Source organism: Rattus norvegicus, chromosome 8, assembly GCF_021556685.1.
Source record: "Rattus norvegicus strain SHRSP/BbbUtx chromosome 8, alternate assembly SHRSP_T2T, whole genome shotgun sequence".
Taxonomy (NCBI): domain Eukaryota; kingdom Metazoa; phylum Chordata; class Mammalia; order Rodentia; family Muridae; genus Rattus; species Rattus norvegicus.
In genome coordinates, this window is record NC_141541.1 from 25,570,300 (window position 1) to 25,589,386 (window position 19,087).

Sequence of the window (19,087 nt, forward strand, 5' to 3'; positions counted from 1 at the left end):
GAAGCCAGAAGGGGTCGGAATGTGGAGGGTAAGGAGAGTTCCAGGTAGACAAGGCTAGAATGGCCGTGGGTTTGGAGGGTCAGAAGGCGAGAGCAGGTGGTAGGACACTTACCACGTTGCCTTTGGCACCCGGTGCGCCATCACTCCCTGTCACACCCTGTGAGGACAGAGGATGTGAGACCAGGACAGATCATGACCTGGGTACGAGCTGCTGAGGAACATGTAGGAAAGAGAACGCCAGCAGCAGAGAGTATGTTCCAGCTTGGCAGATGCTCAGTGGGGAAGCATGAAGCTCCGAGTTCGAATCCCCAGAACCCATGCAAAAGCCTAACTAGTGGCATCAGCATTTGTAATCCCTACAGGGACAAGAAAGGCTGAGACTGATTTCCCTAGAAAACTTGAAGGCCACCAAAGTAGAAAAACAACAGAAAAACCCTGACACAAGCCCACGGGCTTTTAATCCCACCACCCAGGAGGCAGCAGAGGCAGAAGGGTCTCTAAGTTCGAGGCCAGCCTGGTCTACAAAGTGAGTTCCAGGACTGCCAGGGCTACACAGAGATACCTTGCCTTAAAAAAACAAACAAAAAAACCCTCAAACAAGGTGGGAGAAGACCTACTCTGCAGCTGTCCTCTGACTTTCAGTTGCACACTTGCACTGTTGTGCAGGCAATCACAGTAAGGACAAGAGGGGGTGGGAGAGAAAGGAGGCCAGGGGGTTACTCAGTGGATAATGGCACTTGCTGCTAAGACTGATGTCCTGAGTTTGATTCCAGGGACCCACATGGTGAAAGAAAGGATCTGATCTCCACATGTGGGCCGTGCAAACACACACACACACACACACACACACACACACACACACTAAATAGGGGCGGGGAGTAGCTTACAAGGGGAAGACAGGTAAGAATAAAACACAGACAGGGAGCCAACACGATTCTCACCGGGCGTCCTAAAGGACCAGGGGGGCCTCTGGGGCCAATCAGACCTCGGGGACCCTGCAAAGAGGAGGCCACATAATTCCAGCATCAGAGATATATATACTCCTGCAAGTTTCATGGCCCAAGGGGATCCTTCCCTCCCCTCAACAAGTAAAGGAGTCTGGGGTCTCCCAATACCTACCGGCTCTCCAGCCTGGCCAGTGGGGCCTGGAGGTCCCTGCAGGCCCTGTGGAAAGTGACAGCATTATTTGCAGTGGGCAAGTACAGCCCGGGGATACAACCTCCCCTCATCTAGAAGCCCCTTTAAGAGTCAGCTTGGTGTCTCCACACTGTCTCCAGGCCTCAACTTAACCTCCCACATCCTAACCCTGAAGCTAGCTTTCAGCTCCAACACAGCCTTTTAGAGGACCCTGGGGCTTCCTGCTCCTCCAGAGCAGACCCCAGTCCCCAGACACCATTCAGCCTATGTCTGACTTTTTTTGTTTGTTTGTTTGTTTGTTTGTTTTGATGTCAGGGACTGAAGCCAGGGCTTCATATACATGGTAGGCAAATGCTCCGCCCCCCCACCCCCACCTCTAGGCCAGTCTCTTTCCCACACCTCCTCCCAGCTTACCTTTATACCATCTTCTCCTGGGGGACCAGGTTGTCCTACAGGTCCAAAGTCACCCTGGCACAGAGAAGGAGGGGGACATCTGAACAGATTAGCATATGCAGGAGCCCCTCACTTCAGAAAAGAAGCTCTGTGCGGGGACATGAAGGCTGGGAAAGGGTATGAAGCTCTGAAGTTAGTGAAGCTTTGTACACTGAAACAAGGGTGTGGGTGTGGGAGGGGCACTCACCCTCTGGCCCTTCTCACCAGGCAGTCCAGGCAGGCCATCAAAGCCCCGGTCACCCTGTAGGAAGAGAGGGCAGCTGCCTCGAATCCTTGACCTTGACGGCTCACGCCCCTGCACCCTCCCCACTTCAAACAGCCCTGGCCCCACCACCCACCTTAGGTCCTGTGTCTCCCGGAAGACCCCGAGCCCCATCTGCTCCAGCTCGGCCCTATGAAGAAAGTGAGGCTAAAGTCAAGGGTTAAAGTTAATGTTTTGATTTGTCGTTGTCGTTGTCGAGTCTCACTGTGTAGCCCTGCTTGGCCTGGTACTCACTATTCATGCTAGGACTACAGGCCTGCCCAGAGATCTGCCTGCCTCTGACTCCTGAGTGCTAGCATTAAAGTCATCAAATCTGGCTAGTGTACTTAGTGTGCATGTGTGCATGAGTGCGTGCATGTGCGTATGCATGTATAGGCCACGGCACACACGTGGAGGTCAGAAGACAACTTGTGGAAGTCAATTCTCTTCTCCCGTGAGGTGACTCTCAGGACTGGACTCCAGTCAACAGAACTGACAGCAAGTACTTTACCCTATGCAGACTTTAAAGAACGACCTGAATTTCTAATTCTCCTGCCTCGTCTCCCAGGATCACAGGCACATACTGGCACGCACGGCTCCAGGGGGTCTTTTTCATATGTTGTGCTGTTAGGTGGTTCTTCACCGGCTCCTGACTACACTTCAGACCCCAGGCCAAGCACTGTCCCTGTTCTCAAGTCCTGCCGCCTGCCACACCCCTTCATTGTACACCCAGCAGACCACCACCGCAGCCTTCAATGCTCAGGTCCCTCTGATAACACAAGAAGACCTGAGAGAACGAAGCCAGGGTTTTTGTTTGGTGCTGGTGGCGAACAAAGCACAACTTAAGAACCTAGAAGTTACTCACTGTCTTGCCTTCCCGTCCAGGAGGCCCAGGAGGGCCCTGCAATCCTCGGGGGCCCTAGAGTGGGAAAGAGAAGAATTAAACGAAAAGGTTTACGCTTTTTTCTCTGTCCATCTTTTGTTTTGGTTGGTTGGTTTGGTTGGTTTGTTTTGACAAGGTCTTACCATGTGACTCTGGCTGGCCTAGAGCTCATTATACAGACCAGGCTGGCCTTGAATTCAGAGATCCCCTTGCGTCTGCCTCCTGAGTGCTGAGACTAAAGATGGCCGCCGCCTCAGTGGAGGCGCACACCTTCAGTCCCAGTGTTTGGAAGGCAGAGGCAGGTGGATCTTTGAGTTTTAGGCTAGGCCTTGCCCTCCTGGTCAGCCTCTACCTCGCCAAGGGCTAGGATGACAGGCGTGTACCCCACACCTGGTCATGTGATGCTGGAGCTAGGACTCAGGCTCTCAGGCACAAGAGTCAAGTGCTTTACCAGCTGAGCCCAGCCCCAAGCCCAGGACCTATTTTATTTACTTTTATTTATGTGCGTTGGTGTTTTGCTGCAGGTATTGTATTGTGAGGGTACCTATGGAGATGGAATTACCGACAATCATGGACCACTATATGGGCACCGGGAATTAAGCCAGGTTCCCTGGAAGAGCAGTCAGTGCTTCTAACCACTCTCTTCAATTCCCCAGGAGAGGCAGAAATTTCAAAGGAATATTTCTGCTTCATGTGTTATTTTCCCCAGCTGGCATTTTATCCTGGAACCTTTGGAGGAAACGTTTCCCGTCTAATCCATTCCCCCCCATATCCACCCCTTCCCCAAACTCACCTGAGGCCCTGCTTCTCCCAATTCACCTTTCAGACCTGGATATCCAGGGAGGCCCTTGGAGGAGGAGAGATGGGGAGGGGCACAGCTTAAGCAATGAGGCATTTGGCATGGATGCATTCTCTCCCCAAGGCAGATCCCTTACTCACCACAGGGCCTGGGCGCCCAGTGAGCCCTACTGGACCAGGGGGCCCTTTCATGGACAGCTGGAAAGACAGACAGAGCAAGAGTCCCCCATAAGACCACAGAAGCAGGGTTGGGGATTTAGTTCAGTGGTAGAACGCTTGCCTAGGAAGCTCAAGGCCCTGGGTTCGATCCCCAGCTCCGAAAAAAAGAACAAAAAAAAAAAAAAAAAAAAAAAAAAGACCACAGAAGCACTACTAGAATTAGGAGTGTGCCCCCTTCACAGGTTGCAAATGTCTTCCCCGATTCCCGTGTTGACAATGCTTTGAGGGGAGCCTTTTGGAAGATGATTGGAACTCGGTGAAATCAGAAGGGCGGGTCCCCATACTGACAATCAGTACCTTTAAAAGAGTAGTGGCTCGTCCTCGTGCATTACTATCCTGCCTTGCACGGCCGGCCACCAGTTATGACACACCCAGCTAGGTGGCAGCTCGCTGCTCTGGTATTCCCCAGCCTCTAGAATCTTTAGCCCAAATCCTCTGTTCTCCTTATAAACCACCCAGGCTCCAGATTTTACAATAGCAACAGAAACTCACAGCAAGCCTGAGATGTCCTCAGTCTCCCAGCCAGTCCTGCATGAACCTTTATTTCTGCTGTCCCTTGTCCCTTATCCCACTCACCTGAGCCTGTTGCAGTACTGCCTGGGCCTGTGCCTGTTGAAAGGAGACTGGGGGTCCTTTCATCGAGCCGCTTGCAAAATGGAACTAAGGAACAACTATGGATGAGTAGAGATCCACAAGGAGGCAAGCCCAGGGGTCAGGACTCCACTGCCCAGGGGTGGGACTCCGCCTCCTTACCGGCATCATGATCACTGTGCCTGGCAGGCCCCGGACGCCATCAATGCCTGGGATTCCTGGGAGGCCAGCAGGGCCCTGAGAGAAGGAGCGAGACAGAGGGGTGGATGGAGGAGGGAAGAAACAGAGGTGAGGACAAGAGGTGGAAGAGGAGAGGGGACAGAGAGGGAGAGAGACTGGGAAGGAGCCTGATGGCCTCAGCTTGATCGCCTGAGATCCACATGTTAGAAGGAGAGGACTGAGTCCTGAAAGGTGTCCTTTGACCTCTGCTCAGGCGCCAGGGTACATGGCACTACCCCAAAATTTGTGCACACACACACAGAATAGATAAGACGTCATGAAAATTTTAAAGATGCCCCAAAACAGGCACGAGAAGAAAAATGGGGTAAGAGGTCAGAGTTCACAGAGTTCACAGACGGGGGTGATATTGCTTCTGGGGTGGTGTTTCCTAATCCCAGCCCCACACAGCCACATTCAAATCTCCATACTCCCAACCAGAAATCCCACCCCAGCACAGGGGTACACTCCAGTGGGGAGTCTCTTACCGGTAGGCCACGGTCCCCAGGGAAGCCCGGAGGCCCAGGAGGGCCTGAAGGACCAGATATTCCCTGTGGAGACCGAAATCAGAGGTCACAGGAGATGCGGAACTTGAGCCCTGCTGGCTTCTGGCTCGCCTATGACCTTGACTTCAGGCACACCTCCTGACTCTGCCTCTTAGCCAGCTCGGCTCCCACCATGGTCTTTTGACCTCTAAACTTTGCACCCTACATCTTTTTTGACACATCTTTTGGGTATTGAACATCCGATGACCTTCAGGCAACACTATAACCCAAATCTTCTCTCCAACTAGAGGAGAGTCAGGCCCCATGGTGCACACCTGTAATCCCAATGTTCAGGAGGCTGAGGCAGAAGCATCAGTCTAGGCTACATAGTGAGGTGGAGACCAGCCTGGGCTACGTACGAGGAAAGGAATGGAGATAGCTATGCGAGTGTCTAGTGTGATAGCTGTTCTGTGCATGGGCTCCAGAAGGCCAGACATGGGGGAAAGAGGTTGCAATGTGGGACTAGAACCAATACTCACCCGGGGTCCTGGAGCTCCTGCAGGTCCCTCAAACTGCTGTCCCTGGAGGTGGGAAAAGGTGTGACCCCTGTTCTCTGGAGGTCCCTCGACCTCCTCACAGCCTCCCCTCCTCTCACCTGCTCTACAGTCGCAGGTTCTCCTTTCGCTCCCTTTTCTCCAGCACCCTGGGAACAGTGTGAGGAGAGAGGAGACATGAGGGCAGAGACACAGACAGGAGGGCAGAAAGACTGCTCTCTGTGAACACAGATCATACAAATTCTGAATCCAATCTCTGCACTCTATGGTAGAAGGAGAGGACTGACTCCTGAAAGTCATCCAAGGTGAAGGGCATGAACTCCAAAGTCCTTATCATGACTCTGCCTCTTACCCATTGATGCTGGGACCTTATTCGAACCTGCGGCCCTCCACAGGTAACTCATGAAGTCGTTTAGTGTGTGATACCCATATGGCAAATGAGTTGCAACCCTCGACACATGATGACTTATCCTCATCGCTAACCTGACTGGATTTGAAGCTGCCTAGAAGAAACCAAGTGCGGTAGCTCACGCTTTAATCCCAGCTCTCAGAGGCAGAGGCAGGCAGATCTTTGGGAGTTCGAGGCCAGCTGGGTCTACATAGCAAATTCCAGATAACCAACCAGGGCTACACAATAAGAGACTGTCTCAATGAATGAATGCATGCATATATGAATGAATGAATGAATGGATGGATGAATGAATGAATGAACGAACGAATCCAGAAGCACAACAAAATGAAATCACCTAAGTAATTGGTGAGCTGGAACTGTGGGTGTGTCTGGATGTTTCCAGAGAGAATTTACTGAAGGAGGCACCCAGAGGGGCGGTCGTGCTTCACCAGATAGAATTAAAGGAGAGGAGAGTGCCGGACCAGCAGAGACAGGCTTTCCCTACTCACTGCTTCCCCTTCCCCAAGAACTGAAACCTCCCACCACATGCTCCTGTCTCCATGATGATGCTCAATCCTGTGGGGCAACTGCTGCAACCCTTTGCAATTCGAGCAAAGCAACCCCTCCTCCCGCAAGTCGTCTCCACCAGGTATTTTCTCCTAGCACAAGAAAAGTAACAGAGCAGGAAGTCAGTGCCCATCTCAAGTCTGACTCTGACTCTGCCAGCACCAAGGAGAACCAGGGCTGCCTGTCCCGATAGCTTCGTCCACCCAAGGCTTTATGACTAAGGACACCGTCTCTCTGCTTAAGAGTCAGCCCCAAGTCTTTCTTCCCAGCCTGGATGGGCTCCCCTGGATTCTAGAATCTTCTAGCTGTCCCTAGTTTGAAATCTCACTTGAAGGTCAAACAGATGTCATAAATTCAAGACACCGCCAGGAGGAGACAACCATCAGATCCATCTCCAGCAACAAGAACAAAAGGAACCAGGTCCCCCAACTGGAGTATTCTCCCTCCTGTTGCTTGCTAACTCTCCAAGCTTCCCCACTGACTCTCTGGCTCCCCCTACTGCCCATTCAGCAGGCAGGGCACACAGAGAGCCAGAAGTAGGGTTCCACTGGAAGTCAAGTGACTTCTCCCCTGCTTAGACTAAAGGCCCCTTGCATCACCAGTCCCTGTCACACTGTAAGTGCTTGGTAAACATTTTGCAGCTGCAACTGTGCCAGGGTCACACAACGGAAGTTGGCACAAAACAAATACAGTCAAGAAAGAGAATGTACGCATATCTACAGCCCATCTACTGATCCAGCCCCTCCAGACTCACAGGAAAGATCTGGAACTCAGTCTGTAAAGACTGTTCTGCTGCCCGGAACTCGGGGCCCATGGTCGGGCCACCTCCTTCACTCTCTTCAGTAGCGTCCATCTCTGGAGTCATCTGCTCAGTTTCAGTACTGGAGTCCAACCCCTGCAGAGGACAGTGGTAATGTCAAGGTTTGCTCTTGGCCATCACCTTCACCGCCCCGCCCCTGGCCCAGCACCATCCACTTCCTGCCAACCTGCAAAACTGTGGCATTTCCTCCCATCGTGACAGTGGTGGTGATGGCCAAAGGTGTGGGAGTTGGAGGCAGATAAGGCGATGGCTTCTCTGTCTCAGGGGTGTGGAGGGAGGTCTGCAGCAGAAATGGAAGGAGTGTCAGATCTGGGATGAGGCCAATCAAGACAGAGGAAACAAAGGAGGAGCCAGGGCTCTCCCTTAGGGGAATCCCCAGCTCAGGGGTGGGTAGACAGAGGTAGCTTCCCACCAAGTTCAGAGGCTGGTGGGGGAAAGGCAAGTGACCCGTACAACTGGTCCAAGGTGGCCAGAGGGGAAACCTCCTCAGATACAGGAGGAACACAGCAGGGCCAAGCCTCCCAGGCCTGGGAGCAAAACTGGATTGGCTCCAGGGCCCAGTGGTTAAAGTCAAATCCAGCACTCGGGGCCAGACTCCCGGAAGCCCAGCCCCACATGTCTTCTCCCCTGATAGCTCAGCGGTCAGCCAGCCGGGCTGCAGTTCCTCCAGCCTAGACAGCTGCAAAAGAACTGGGTCAGGCAGAGGAAGAAAGCCACAGGGGTGTAGGTCAGAACCTTGGTAGTCATACTCTGGGACAGAAAGATCTAGAACTGATATCTAATCAGAACCAATGACTCCTCCAACCAAGGACTTTAAGCAATGACCCAACTATTGAGTGGGACCCTTTCCTAGTAATTTACCAGCCAATAACCTACAAAATTAACCCAAATTATTCCAAGCACCAATGACTACTAGGTGAGCCCTGCCTTTATGATTCCCACAATGGCTCCAAACAGAAAGCCTCTATCCAAGGACCCCACATATGCCCCCAAGTAGTGGAATCATCCAACAAAAATCACTATTTAGTGATTCCCCCAAATACTGAACCCTCTCCAGGATCCTCAGCCAATTATTCCACTAACAGTGATCCCATTGTGTCTTCTAACAATCTCCCTAATAAGTAACCCTTGACCTCTAACCTTCAAATAGTGCACTGGCTTATTTTAACGTCAACCCAACACAGCTTACGGTCACCCGGGAAGGGCGTCTTTGAGTGTTTGGATCAGGTGGACTAGTGGGATGTCTCTGGGAGGTTGTCAGATGGAAAGATCCGGCCCACTGCAGTTGGCCCTCCCTAGGCGGGAGGTTCTGAGCAGTATAAGAAAGGCACATGCTAGCTGAGAGCAAGCAAGCAGGAATCCTGGGCTTCCTCTGCTTTTAATTCTGGACGAAATGCTTTAAGGATAGGGGTTTTTGCTGATTTGATTTTGATTTTTGGTTTTGTTCTTTTTTTAATCCGTATGTATGTGTGCATGCGTGCACACTCACACACGTGTCACGTGAACGCAGGTCCCCTGAAGGGGGAAAGTGTCAGATTCCTTTGAACTGGAATCACAGGCTGTTGTGACCACATAAGGGGACAGTGTTGTCAACTTCATCAAAGGCAACTGTAACTATGAAAGACCCTCAAGGCCCAGCCTGTGCCATTCCCTTGTAGAAGGAGGTCGGGGCGGGCACTGGTTCCTCATCTGAGATTCCAGCCACTCTCCCAACTACCTGTACGCACGTGGTTTCCTGATCTCCGGGAAGGCAAGAATAGTGAATGTGAAGGCTAACTGTGGGCCCTCCATTTGTGTCCACCGTTAGGGGTCATCCATGCCCTAGAGACCTCCAACTAGGAACTCCTTGTTCATTCACCTTAATGAACAACCTCCTCAACCAGCAACCCTAATTAGTTCCCTCAAGAAGTGAGGGTGGGGCTGGAGAGATGGCTCAGTGGTTAAGAGCACTGGATGCTCTTTCAGAAGTCCTGAGTTCAATTCCCAGCAACCACACGGTGGCTCACCACCATCTACAACAAGATCTGATGTCCTCTTCTGGCATGCACCATATATACACAAAGAATACTCAAACGTACATAAATAAAATTTTAAAAAAGAAGTGATGAGAGTGATCAGGATGTGACATCTGTCATCCCACTGGTCTCCAGGACTGACTTGGCTGGTCTAGCTTGCTAGGCAGCTGTCCCCTTCCTCCCTTCATGCATCACTCCCAGAGGTGCAAGCTCTAAGAGGATTACCTTCCCTGGCAGGGGTCGGGATTATCCGTGCTTCCCTGCTAGAACCTCCAGATGAATTTCCAAACAGCGCCACAGTCAAAGGAAAATGTCCCACCAGTGGCCCCCACAGTGAACCCCACATACAGACACAATAACCAGTGCACCCGTAACCAGTTACCCTGGCTGACAGTCCCCTCATTAAAACTCCACTATGACCCTTCTAATCATGGCGTCCTCTTGTGTTCAGAGGTGGCTCCTCCAGCTCCCCGTGAGTACAGAGTGTGGAACGGACATGAAAGAGCCTCTTACACAGGACCTGACATCCCCTTTGGCTGAGAGAATCAGACCTCAGGAGTCAGGCCCTGAGGACCAACACAAAGATGGGGGCTAGAGGTGAATGGGCACCAGGCAGCCAAGAGCGAAGCAGGAGGTTCCAGGTTCTTACCTGGTTCTCAGGGGCACCTGGGGTTGGACTCAGTCTTGAGGTCTTGTTTTTCTTTCTTCCCTTGCCCTTGCGACCCCGATCTTTTTTCTTTCCTTTGCCCTTTCGTCGACGAGGGGCAGGTGTTTCTGGTTCTTCTTTAGTGACCTGAGGAAAGGGTTCTAGTGAGGGCCACGATCTCTCCCCATTGGAAATGCCATCACTTGAGTCACTGAGGGTGAGGACCTGGTTATTGTTATCACTCAGCCTGTGGTTCACTTGGCTGTGTGTGAGTGTGAGTGTGTGTGTGTGTGTGTGTGTGTGTGAGAGAGAGAGAGAGAGTGTGAGTGTGGTATGAGTGTGAGTGTGTGTCAGAGTGTGAGTGTGAGTGTGGTGTGTGTATGAGTGTGTGAGAGTGTGAGTGTGGAATGTGTGTGAGTGAGTGTGTGAGTGTAGTATGTGTGAGTATGAGTGTGTGTGTATGAGTGTGTGTGAGTGTGTGTGAGTGTGGTTTGTGTGAGTGTGAATGTGGTGCGTGTAAGTGTGTGTGAGTGTAGTGTGTGTGAGTGTGTGAGTGTGTGTATGAGTGTGAGTGTATGTGAGTGTGTGTGAGTGTAAATGTGATATGTATGTGAATGTGTGTGTGAATGTGTGTGTGAGTATGTGTTTACATAAGTGTGTGCACATAAATGTGGAAGCAAGAGGTCAACCTGGGATGTCATTCCTCAGACACCGTCTATCTCAACATGTTGGCTGGCCAGTGAACCCCAGGATCCTCCTGCCTCTACCTTCTCAGCACTAGGATTACAAATGTCCCACCATGCTCAGTGTTTTTCCACACAGAGGAAATGCTCTTGACTGAATGAGCCATCTCTCCATGCCCGGGGAGGCGGAGGGGGGAAGGGGAGGGGAGGAGGAGAATTGTTGTTGTTTTGGAGACCTATGTAGCCTAGGCTGGCCTCAGAGTCATAGTGCTCGGCATCAGCGTCCTGAGCACAGAGAAGACTGAGATGCCTCACCACATCTGGCTTGTTGTGTCACGTCTTCTGTGATCTGCCCTGTGTTTACAGTCTAAAGTTGTCCAGCTCCTCGTTTCTGAGTCATCATCCACTCTTGACACCTACAGCCAGGGAAGCCTCACCTGCCACCTGGAACCCCCTACTCACCCCTGTGGTTGTGGAATCGGGGGTCTCACAGTCAGGCAGGTAGAGCTCACAGGCCTGGAGAGCAGCCTGAGGGTCTGGAATTAACAGCAGCTCCTGGATGTCTCCCTAGACGAAGGAAAAGGAGCCACAGGATGATTCTGGCCTAGTTTCCCAACATGTCTCTGCCCATCTCCAGTCATGAAGCATCGGTACCTCCCACCCAGACCACCCTAGGGCCCGGAAGGAGGGCCTGCAGCATCTGCAGGTAGCAGCAAAGAAGCAAAGATACAGAGAAGCGAAGATCTCACCAGACTGGTGACGCCACAAGACAAAACACACCCAGTGTGATGGTTAAGATTGTCAACTTTTAACAAACACACTTATTTCCTTAAAGTGTATGTATGCACATGCACAGGTATGCTGGGTCACTCCTGTGTGGAGCCGAGAGGACAACCTACAGTCTTTAACTCCCTCCTTCCACCACGTACATTTCAGGTTCAAACTCAGGGCAACAGACTTAGCAGCAAGCACCTTTGCTGACTGAGCCATCCTGTGGGCCCCTAGGTAGTCAAGTCATCTAGAGTTACCTCTGAGCATGCCCAGGAGGGATTATCTACATTAAGTTAATTGAGGTGCAAAGACCCATCTTAAATGGGGATGGCACTATTCCACAGGCTGGCGTCCTGGACTAGTTAAAACGAGAAAGTGAGATAGCTGAGTGCCAGCATCTGTCTCTGTTTCCTGACTTCAGATGCACACTGACTTGACACCTCCCACTCTTTGCCATGATGGGCCATGCCCTCAATCTGCAAGCCCAAGTCAACCTTCACGCTTCTGCCTTGCATTTTGTCACAGCAATGAAAATCTGTGAGTACTACACTCAGGATCTGCCCCCTGGAGCTCAGTCCCTTTCCTCTCAGGCCACCTCCTACGCCAGGTACTAGATACCAGGTGGCTCACTAGAGAGAGGAGGACCCCACACGGTCACACATTAACCTGACCACCAGCACTGCATCCTGTGGTGCTCTCAGCCATCTGTCACAAGCATTTACTCCAGCAGGGACCTGACATCTTGTTGATTTACTGACACTCTCTTGTGTGATGCTCCCTTCCTTCAGTTCTGTGGGCTGGGTGGGAACTGGGCACTTCCCTTCTCTGTTCTCTTATAGTTTAGGTTGGGGTCAAAGCTCCCCACCCTCTGCCTCAGCTTCCCCTGCCACTGAACTGCATACCTCAAAAGACTCCTCCCCGAGCTCCTGGGTTCCCATCACCGTGAGTCCAGCTGTACTTATAACCCGAGGCCCCTGACCAAACATGGGGGGCTGAGGTTCACAGTCAACCACCAGGGTCACCTTGTCACCGCTGATGCTGACCGCCACCCGGTGCCACCTGCAAGAAAGGAGCAAGTCTCAGTGAAGGGATTTCCACAGGGCACCCCCTTCCCTTCCCCCATACTCACCTGCCATCCATAAGGTTGATCTGCTTGGGAAGAGACCTGAAAGAGTCACCAAGGAGACCCAGAGCTGGCCCCAGTGCCAGCCCCATCTGCCGGACACCATTCTCGTCATATATAGACAGAAGGACAGATTGATTGGCTGGCTGGGCCCGCAGAGTGAGCAGCACAGAAAAGTTCTCAGGGAAATGTCCATCTGTGTGGGCAGAGGTAAAGGTAGCGGGTTAGACAACCAGGGTGACTTTACCCTTCCCACCCCAGCCTTCCAGTTCTGACTCACCTGGAAAGAGCTGCCATGTGGGGACGCTGAGAAGGCTGGACTTGCCCACCCTGAATGCTCGGTCACCCTGTGGAATCCTCTGGGGGCAGAAGCCAGGCCCTTCGGTCACCCCAGCCTTGTCCCTATGCACACCCAAGGTTTCCAATACATCCACAGGTTCTGCTGCAGAGAGACACCGGGGTGAGGGGGTGTGAGCAGAACCAGCGCGGGGAATTGGGCCTGACTGTACAGTCCCCAGTCCTGGTAGCTACTCAGAAGGCTGAGGCAGAAGGCTCTTCCACCTGCTCTACAGTGAGTTCAAGGCCAGCCTGAGAAACTTAATGAGATTCTGTCTGAAAAATAGAGACTTTAAAAAAAAAAAAGGCCCTAAACTCCACAATGCTTGCTCAGGCTTTGGGGGCTCCTCTCCTCACAGTCCAGGAAGAGGCCAGTGGCCTGAGACCAGCAGCACCTCCCCCACTGCCCCACACATGTTCCTGGTACATCAGTCTGTTTTCTGATTGTTTCTTTCCCCCTAAGTTTTCGGTGAGAGAAAAAAAAAAGCTGACCTAGTTCTAGGATGAATCAAATCTTCCTGGCTGGAGCCCCAGAGCCAAGCCTTCCCCCTCTCCCTACACCCCCACACTGGTTCCCTGGGCAGCTTCCCGGCATGGAACCCCCTTGCAAGGGAAAACTCACAAGGGAAAAAGGGGTGTGTGGGGGTGCACTCTTCTTAGACCGCATAGCCTCCTCCCTGTGACTCCCAGGACCCACAGCCTTCTCCCTCTTATTCCTTCATCTAACTCCTTCTGACCTCCTCCCTCTGACTCTCCATCTAACTCTTCTCACCTCTTCCCTCTGACTCCCCATCTAACTCCCCCTGACCTCCTCCCTCTGATGCCCCCACCTAACTCACCCTGACTTCCCCATCTTACTCTCCTTGACTTCCTCTGACTCCCCATCTAACTCTCACTGACCTCCTCCCTCTGACCTGGACTGGTTTTATCACCTTCTAACCATCTATTCCTGATAACCCCCTGATCTTCTCCCTCTCTCATCCCAGAAAAGAAAGAATAAGTCTGGCCCCACAGGCCCCTAATCCAAGCCATCTTTGCAGCCCCACCCAGGCAGCTTGGCCAGTGTTAACTGAATCCACATGGTTTGTGCAGGGCGGGTGAGGGCTTCCCCTGGGCCCAAAACCCCTGGCCTGTCCTTTCCCCTAGCAAACTGTCCCACTAACCCCCTGACCCAGACTCTTGGAAGAGCCAGGTCCTGCTAAATCTGCCAAGACCTCATTCAGAGTGACCTCACCACTGAAAACTGGGTTGGGGGACTAGACTTTGGGAGGAAGAGACTTGGATGAAGACCCCCGCCCCAGCTACCCCTTTTACCCTCCGAACTTTGTAGAGACCGGTTTGTTCAGGTCCCTGCATCCTCACCTCTGTCCATTCTACCTTCTATCTGGCCCACTCCATGGCTCAGGTCTGAAATCAGTCAACAATCAATCTTGCTTTCTTGGTGTTCTCTCTCTCCATCTGTTCCCCCACCCCACCCCCCAATCTGTAATTGTCTCTTCAGTGGCCAGGCTGTCATTAAGAAGTATTTGGATTACAATTCCCCACCCGCCCTGGGGCTGAATTTGAGCTCCCAGGCTCTGTAACCACAAAGTCATTCCCCCTCGGACCATCCCAGTTATCCCTCTGGACTGGGAGTTGGGGAAGAGTTAGATCCACCACATCATCCGGTAGAAGGACTTTTCCCCGCTCAGTTTATTGTTTTTGTTTCCAAGATAAGGTCTACAGTCGGCCAGGCTGGTCTTGAACTCCTGACCCTCCGTTGTTCACCTCCAGATTGCTAAGATTACAGACATGCACCACCATGCCCCATTTATGCAGCACTGGGGTGGAACACAGGATTTGTGCATGCTACGATACTTGTGAACACTTTACCAACTGAGCTGCATCCTAACACAGATCCCAGCTTCTGTGCAGGAGGAGAAGGGGTCTCCCTTTGGTCACTGCTCACTCCCATTTCAAAAGTCCTCCCTGCCATCTAACCCAAATGATGCTTGGGTCCTCTTGGCAATGACCTTTCAATAGCTGACTGACCTTTCCCCCCATGGCTCCAAGACAAGGAAACACACAGAGACCATTGAGCCCGTGCGGGAGGGGTCAGGAGCCGCCCAAACTCCCCCCAACCCCGCCTCTCCCTGCCTTGGTCAGGGCCTCTAGGGAGATGCCTGGTAGGGTCTGAGATGTGGGGATTCTAAGCAGGTAGGATTCAGCTGGATCAGGGATGGAATTCCCCAAAAATGCGTACAGGAAAATTTGCAAGCATGGGACTTGCCACTGGTTGAAGTATAGGCAGTTAATTAGATGAAAAGTTTTGCCAAGATGGCTCAGCGGGTAAAAGCAGAGAATATAAGCTTGAGCCCAGTAACCCACATGCTGAAAGGAGAGAACTGGTTCCTTCAGGTTGTCTGACTTCCACACGTGAGCTCCCGTGCTCGCACACACACAAAATGAAGAAATGTAAAAAAAGAAAAAAATGTAAATCTGATGCCATGGTTCAGCATGAGTAGGGGTCCTGGCAGCAAGATCTCCACACCGTATAACCCACAGGCCAGACTTGTAACTGGAGATGGAGGCTTTAACCCCCAGATTTCTCCCACGCAATGCAAGGGAAACTATGACAGTCACTGAGTGGGCGACTGCTTGTGGAAGATGACAGCATTTGTCTGTGGACCATAGAGAAACATGTGTGAGAATCTGAAAACACCGAAGGGTCCTGTCTGGGTGGCAGATGGGGTTGCCTGGGTGTGGCCATGAGTTGCACATTCCTGGAGTCCCAGGAGTCTTGTATTCTGAATGAATGCCTGAGGTTGCATGACCCTGAGGTTGTGTGAGCGTGGGAATGGGGCATAGGCCAACGCGGAGTTCTGCACGTGGTCTGCAACTTCCCCAGACTCAGCAGAAATTGGGAAAGTAGAGGCAGTGTGTGCGTGTAGCCTCTGGGGACAGAACGCATCTTCCTTTCCTTCTGGGAGGTGATCTAGGTCATAGAAGCCCTGGTCATCCATCACTTGGAGAGTCATTGTGTCCTCTCACCATTGCCATCCGCAGAACCCCCGAGGGGCGTGGCTGGGGCACCAGGCCACATGCTCACAGCTGGGCATGCGTCAGCGGTGACTCACCAGTCCCTTAGCCCTGGGGACCCCCTTGGGGGCCCTGAGAAATTCTTCAGGAAAAATCACCCCAGGATTATGCAGCTGGGGTGCGATATAACTTCAACTTGGCCGCCCCCGCGGGCGCTCAGCCCCACCCCGCCTCGTGCCGCACCCCGCCTCGCCCCTCAATGCAGCCCTCCCGTGGGCCCTGTCCATGGTGCTGATGCTGTGGCTCTAGGGAGAATGGGGGTGGGGTTGGGGAGGGGGAAGGAGGGGTGGGAGCCAGTTTCAGGCAAAAAAGGAGAAGATAATAATGTAAAGCCCTCAAGAGAAGTGCAGGAGGGAACTGTGCAGGTCAGTGAAATGACTGGAGCGGGGTGCTTGCTGCAAAGTCTAATGACCTGAGTTCAATTCCCGGGACCTACATGGTGGAAGGAGAGACTGGCCCTCAAAAAGTTAGTTGTTCATCTGACCTCCACACTCACTCAGTGGCACAAGTGTATAACACACACACACACACACACACACACACAGAGAGAGAGAGAGAGAGAGAGAGAGAGAGATGTAATTTTTAAAAGAAAACTGAGTTCCTGATTTGTCCATCCCACTCACCACCAACCTCAGAATCAAACACTCATGTTCCCATGGGCAATAATATAAACCCCTAAATCCCAAGTACAGACAACCAAAGACAAATAAACACATCTGTAACACATGATTACTCTCAAAATCATCCTGATGGGCTTAGGGCTGAAACTCGGTAGAGAGGGTGCTTGCCTAGTGTGCTGGAAGCCCTAGGTTCCACCCCCAGTACCACATGACCTGTCATCCAAGCACTTGGAGGATAGAGGAGAAAGTTCAAAGCTACAGCCTACATTACATAGTAAGTTTGAGGCCAGCCTGAGCCACATGAGACCCTATTTCATACAACAGAGAAGAAAGAGGAGGGAAAGAATTACAGCTCCTCAGACACATTGAACTCTCGCATCTGACCACACACACCCTCCCAAGAACTGCCCTGTCACCCACACTTCACTGTCCCAATCAACCATCATACCCAAGGGCACACATATGCACACACTTCTCTAAAATATAGTTGGTTTTGGTGGCGGCGGGGTTGTTTTGTTTGTGTCTCTTTGAGACAGTGTAACCAGCCCTGGCTGTCCTGGACTCACTTTGTAGACCAAGCTATCCTCACACTCACTCACCTGCCTCTACCTCCCCAGTGCTGAGATTAAAGGCGTGTGCCACAACACCCGGCTTAAAATAAGTTTGTTTTTTTTTTTCCAAAGACAAGCTCTCATATAGCCCATGCTGGCCTCAAATTCACTGTGTACTTCAGATCGGCTCTGAACACTTCACACTCCTGCTCCCACAGTCCCAGTCCTGGGGTTGTGGGTATGTACCATTGTGGTTTTCTGTAGTCGTGAGGATGAAATCCAGAGCTTGAGATGTGTTAGAAAAGCCATTTACCAACTGAGCTACAGCCCTATGTCTCGCACACCACACTTTTTAGAGACAGGGTCTGCTTATGCATCCCAAGATGCCCTTGAATTCAGTAAGTAGCCCAGACTAATCTCGAACATGCAAACGCTGCCTCTTGAGTGTTGGGATTGCACTATGCACGGAAGTATTCATCTTCACACGCCAGCTTGTAAACACAGCCCACACTTTTCCTGGCAACACCCCCCTCCTCACATGCATGCATCAGCTACAGCTAGACCCTAGGGTCTCCACATCACCATGGCACCCAATATGAACGACCTGTCCCTTGCATATGCGTTTTGGGGTCTCCCTCGCACCCTCAAGTGCTGTTCCAGCCCTTAGTCCTTGCTCACCAGCCAGCGTCCAGGACACGAGTTGTAGGGAGGCCAGGAGCAGGCAGAGGCCGGCCTGAAGCTGGTCCAGTCTCCGGCAGCTTCTCATCCCAGCGGGGCCTGGTGCACCAAGGCCAAGGGGGATGTGGACTGGTCTTCCCGGGAGCAGTCACTCTGGACAGCTGGAGGCTGTGAGGATCTGCCGGAGACTGCCCGAGACCCCGCCCTGGCCGCGCCCTGCGCTCTAGAGCTCTGGCCGGGCGGGGCCCGGGAAGGAGGCGGGGGCGGGAGGGGGGACCCACAGCTGCACGGAAAGTTTGCGAAGTGTGCACCACGCGCTGATTGGCTGGCTAAGGTCGGGACCATTCTTGCCGGACATCACCACGGGGATGTTGGGCCACGCCCACCAGCCCTAGAATGTCTCTCTCAGACTGGCTTTCTCAAAGGCTGTCTTCGCCTGATCAAACCTTCAACTTCAGAGTAGAGAGATAGCTCAGCAAGAAGAGGCACTTAACCACCAAGACTGATGACCTGGGTTCTGTCCCGGACCCCAGAGGATGCAAGGAGAGAACCAACACCCAAAAGTCCACATATAAAAGCATCTAAATTAAAGGCATAGTGGTCCATGCTTTTAATCCCAGCATTCAGAAAGCATAGGCAGACAGATCCCTGAGTTTGAGACCAATCTTGTCTACATAGTGAGTTCCAGGATAGTCAGAGCTACATAGTGAGACCCATCTCATAGATGGATAGATGGATAGATAGATAGATAGATAGATAGATAGATAGATAGATAGATAGATAGATGATTGATAGACAGACAGACAGACAGACGCATCTTCACCCTCCCCCTCAGACATGGGACTAAAGGGATTAGGGTTAGGTTTAATTAACCTAACCTGACAATGTCTAATTAACCTCCTGACAATGTCTGTCTGGAGCCCTGCAAAGGAAGGGTTCCAGCATCATCCCAAAGCCGGCCCTTTGAGAACCCACTTTCCCACAATCCTCACCCTAGATCCCCAAACTCTCCACCATTCTCTAACCCTCCATTAATCTACATAAGCCTTGAAATTTGGAATTTGATGTTTGGTACCATCTTTAAACTCTGACCATTGACTCCAAAAATGCACTTCTAACCCTCTGTCCAACTTCTGTGTAAACGCCTGTTTGTGTGTGTGCATGGAACAGGGGTGCGTACATGCATGACGGATCCATGTCTGAAGATGAGACAGACCTTGGCCGGCTTTCT

At 52.0% G+C, this 19,087-nt stretch overlaps 1 protein-coding gene across 2 annotated transcripts in view; it reads right to left on the reverse strand.

Annotated features, from left to right (window-relative positions):
- The window catches only part of Col5a3 (collagen type V alpha 3 chain), a 45,255-nt gene extending 27,240 nt beyond the window's left edge, over positions 1-18,015 (reverse strand). Inside the window, exons 1-22 of one of the 2 annotated variants that reach the window (XM_087563548.1) lie at positions 17,857-18,015; positions 12,874-13,032; positions 12,600-12,789; positions 12,373-12,529; positions 11,162-11,266; positions 10,020-10,163; positions 7,522-7,635; positions 7,290-7,430; positions 5,679-5,726; positions 5,563-5,604; positions 5,027-5,089; positions 4,485-4,559; positions 4,308-4,391; positions 3,654-3,710; positions 3,508-3,561; positions 2,697-2,750; positions 1,929-1,982; positions 1,778-1,831; positions 1,552-1,605; positions 1,120-1,164; positions 942-995; positions 113-157 (exon numbers count right to left, since the gene is read on the reverse strand). In XM_087563548.1, coding sequence (XP_087419674.1) covers positions 113-157; positions 942-995; positions 1,120-1,164; positions 1,552-1,605; positions 1,778-1,831; positions 1,929-1,982; positions 2,697-2,750; positions 3,508-3,561; positions 3,654-3,710; positions 4,308-4,391; positions 4,485-4,559; positions 5,027-5,089; positions 5,563-5,604; positions 5,679-5,726; positions 7,290-7,430; positions 7,522-7,635; positions 10,020-10,163; positions 11,162-11,266; positions 12,373-12,529; positions 12,600-12,789; positions 12,874-13,032; positions 17,857-17,944 — 1,881 coding nt within the window. In that variant the 5' untranslated portion in view covers positions 17,945-18,015. 2 annotated transcript variants of the gene reach the window in all.
- Between the last annotated feature and the right edge of the window lie 1,072 nt (positions 18,016-19,087).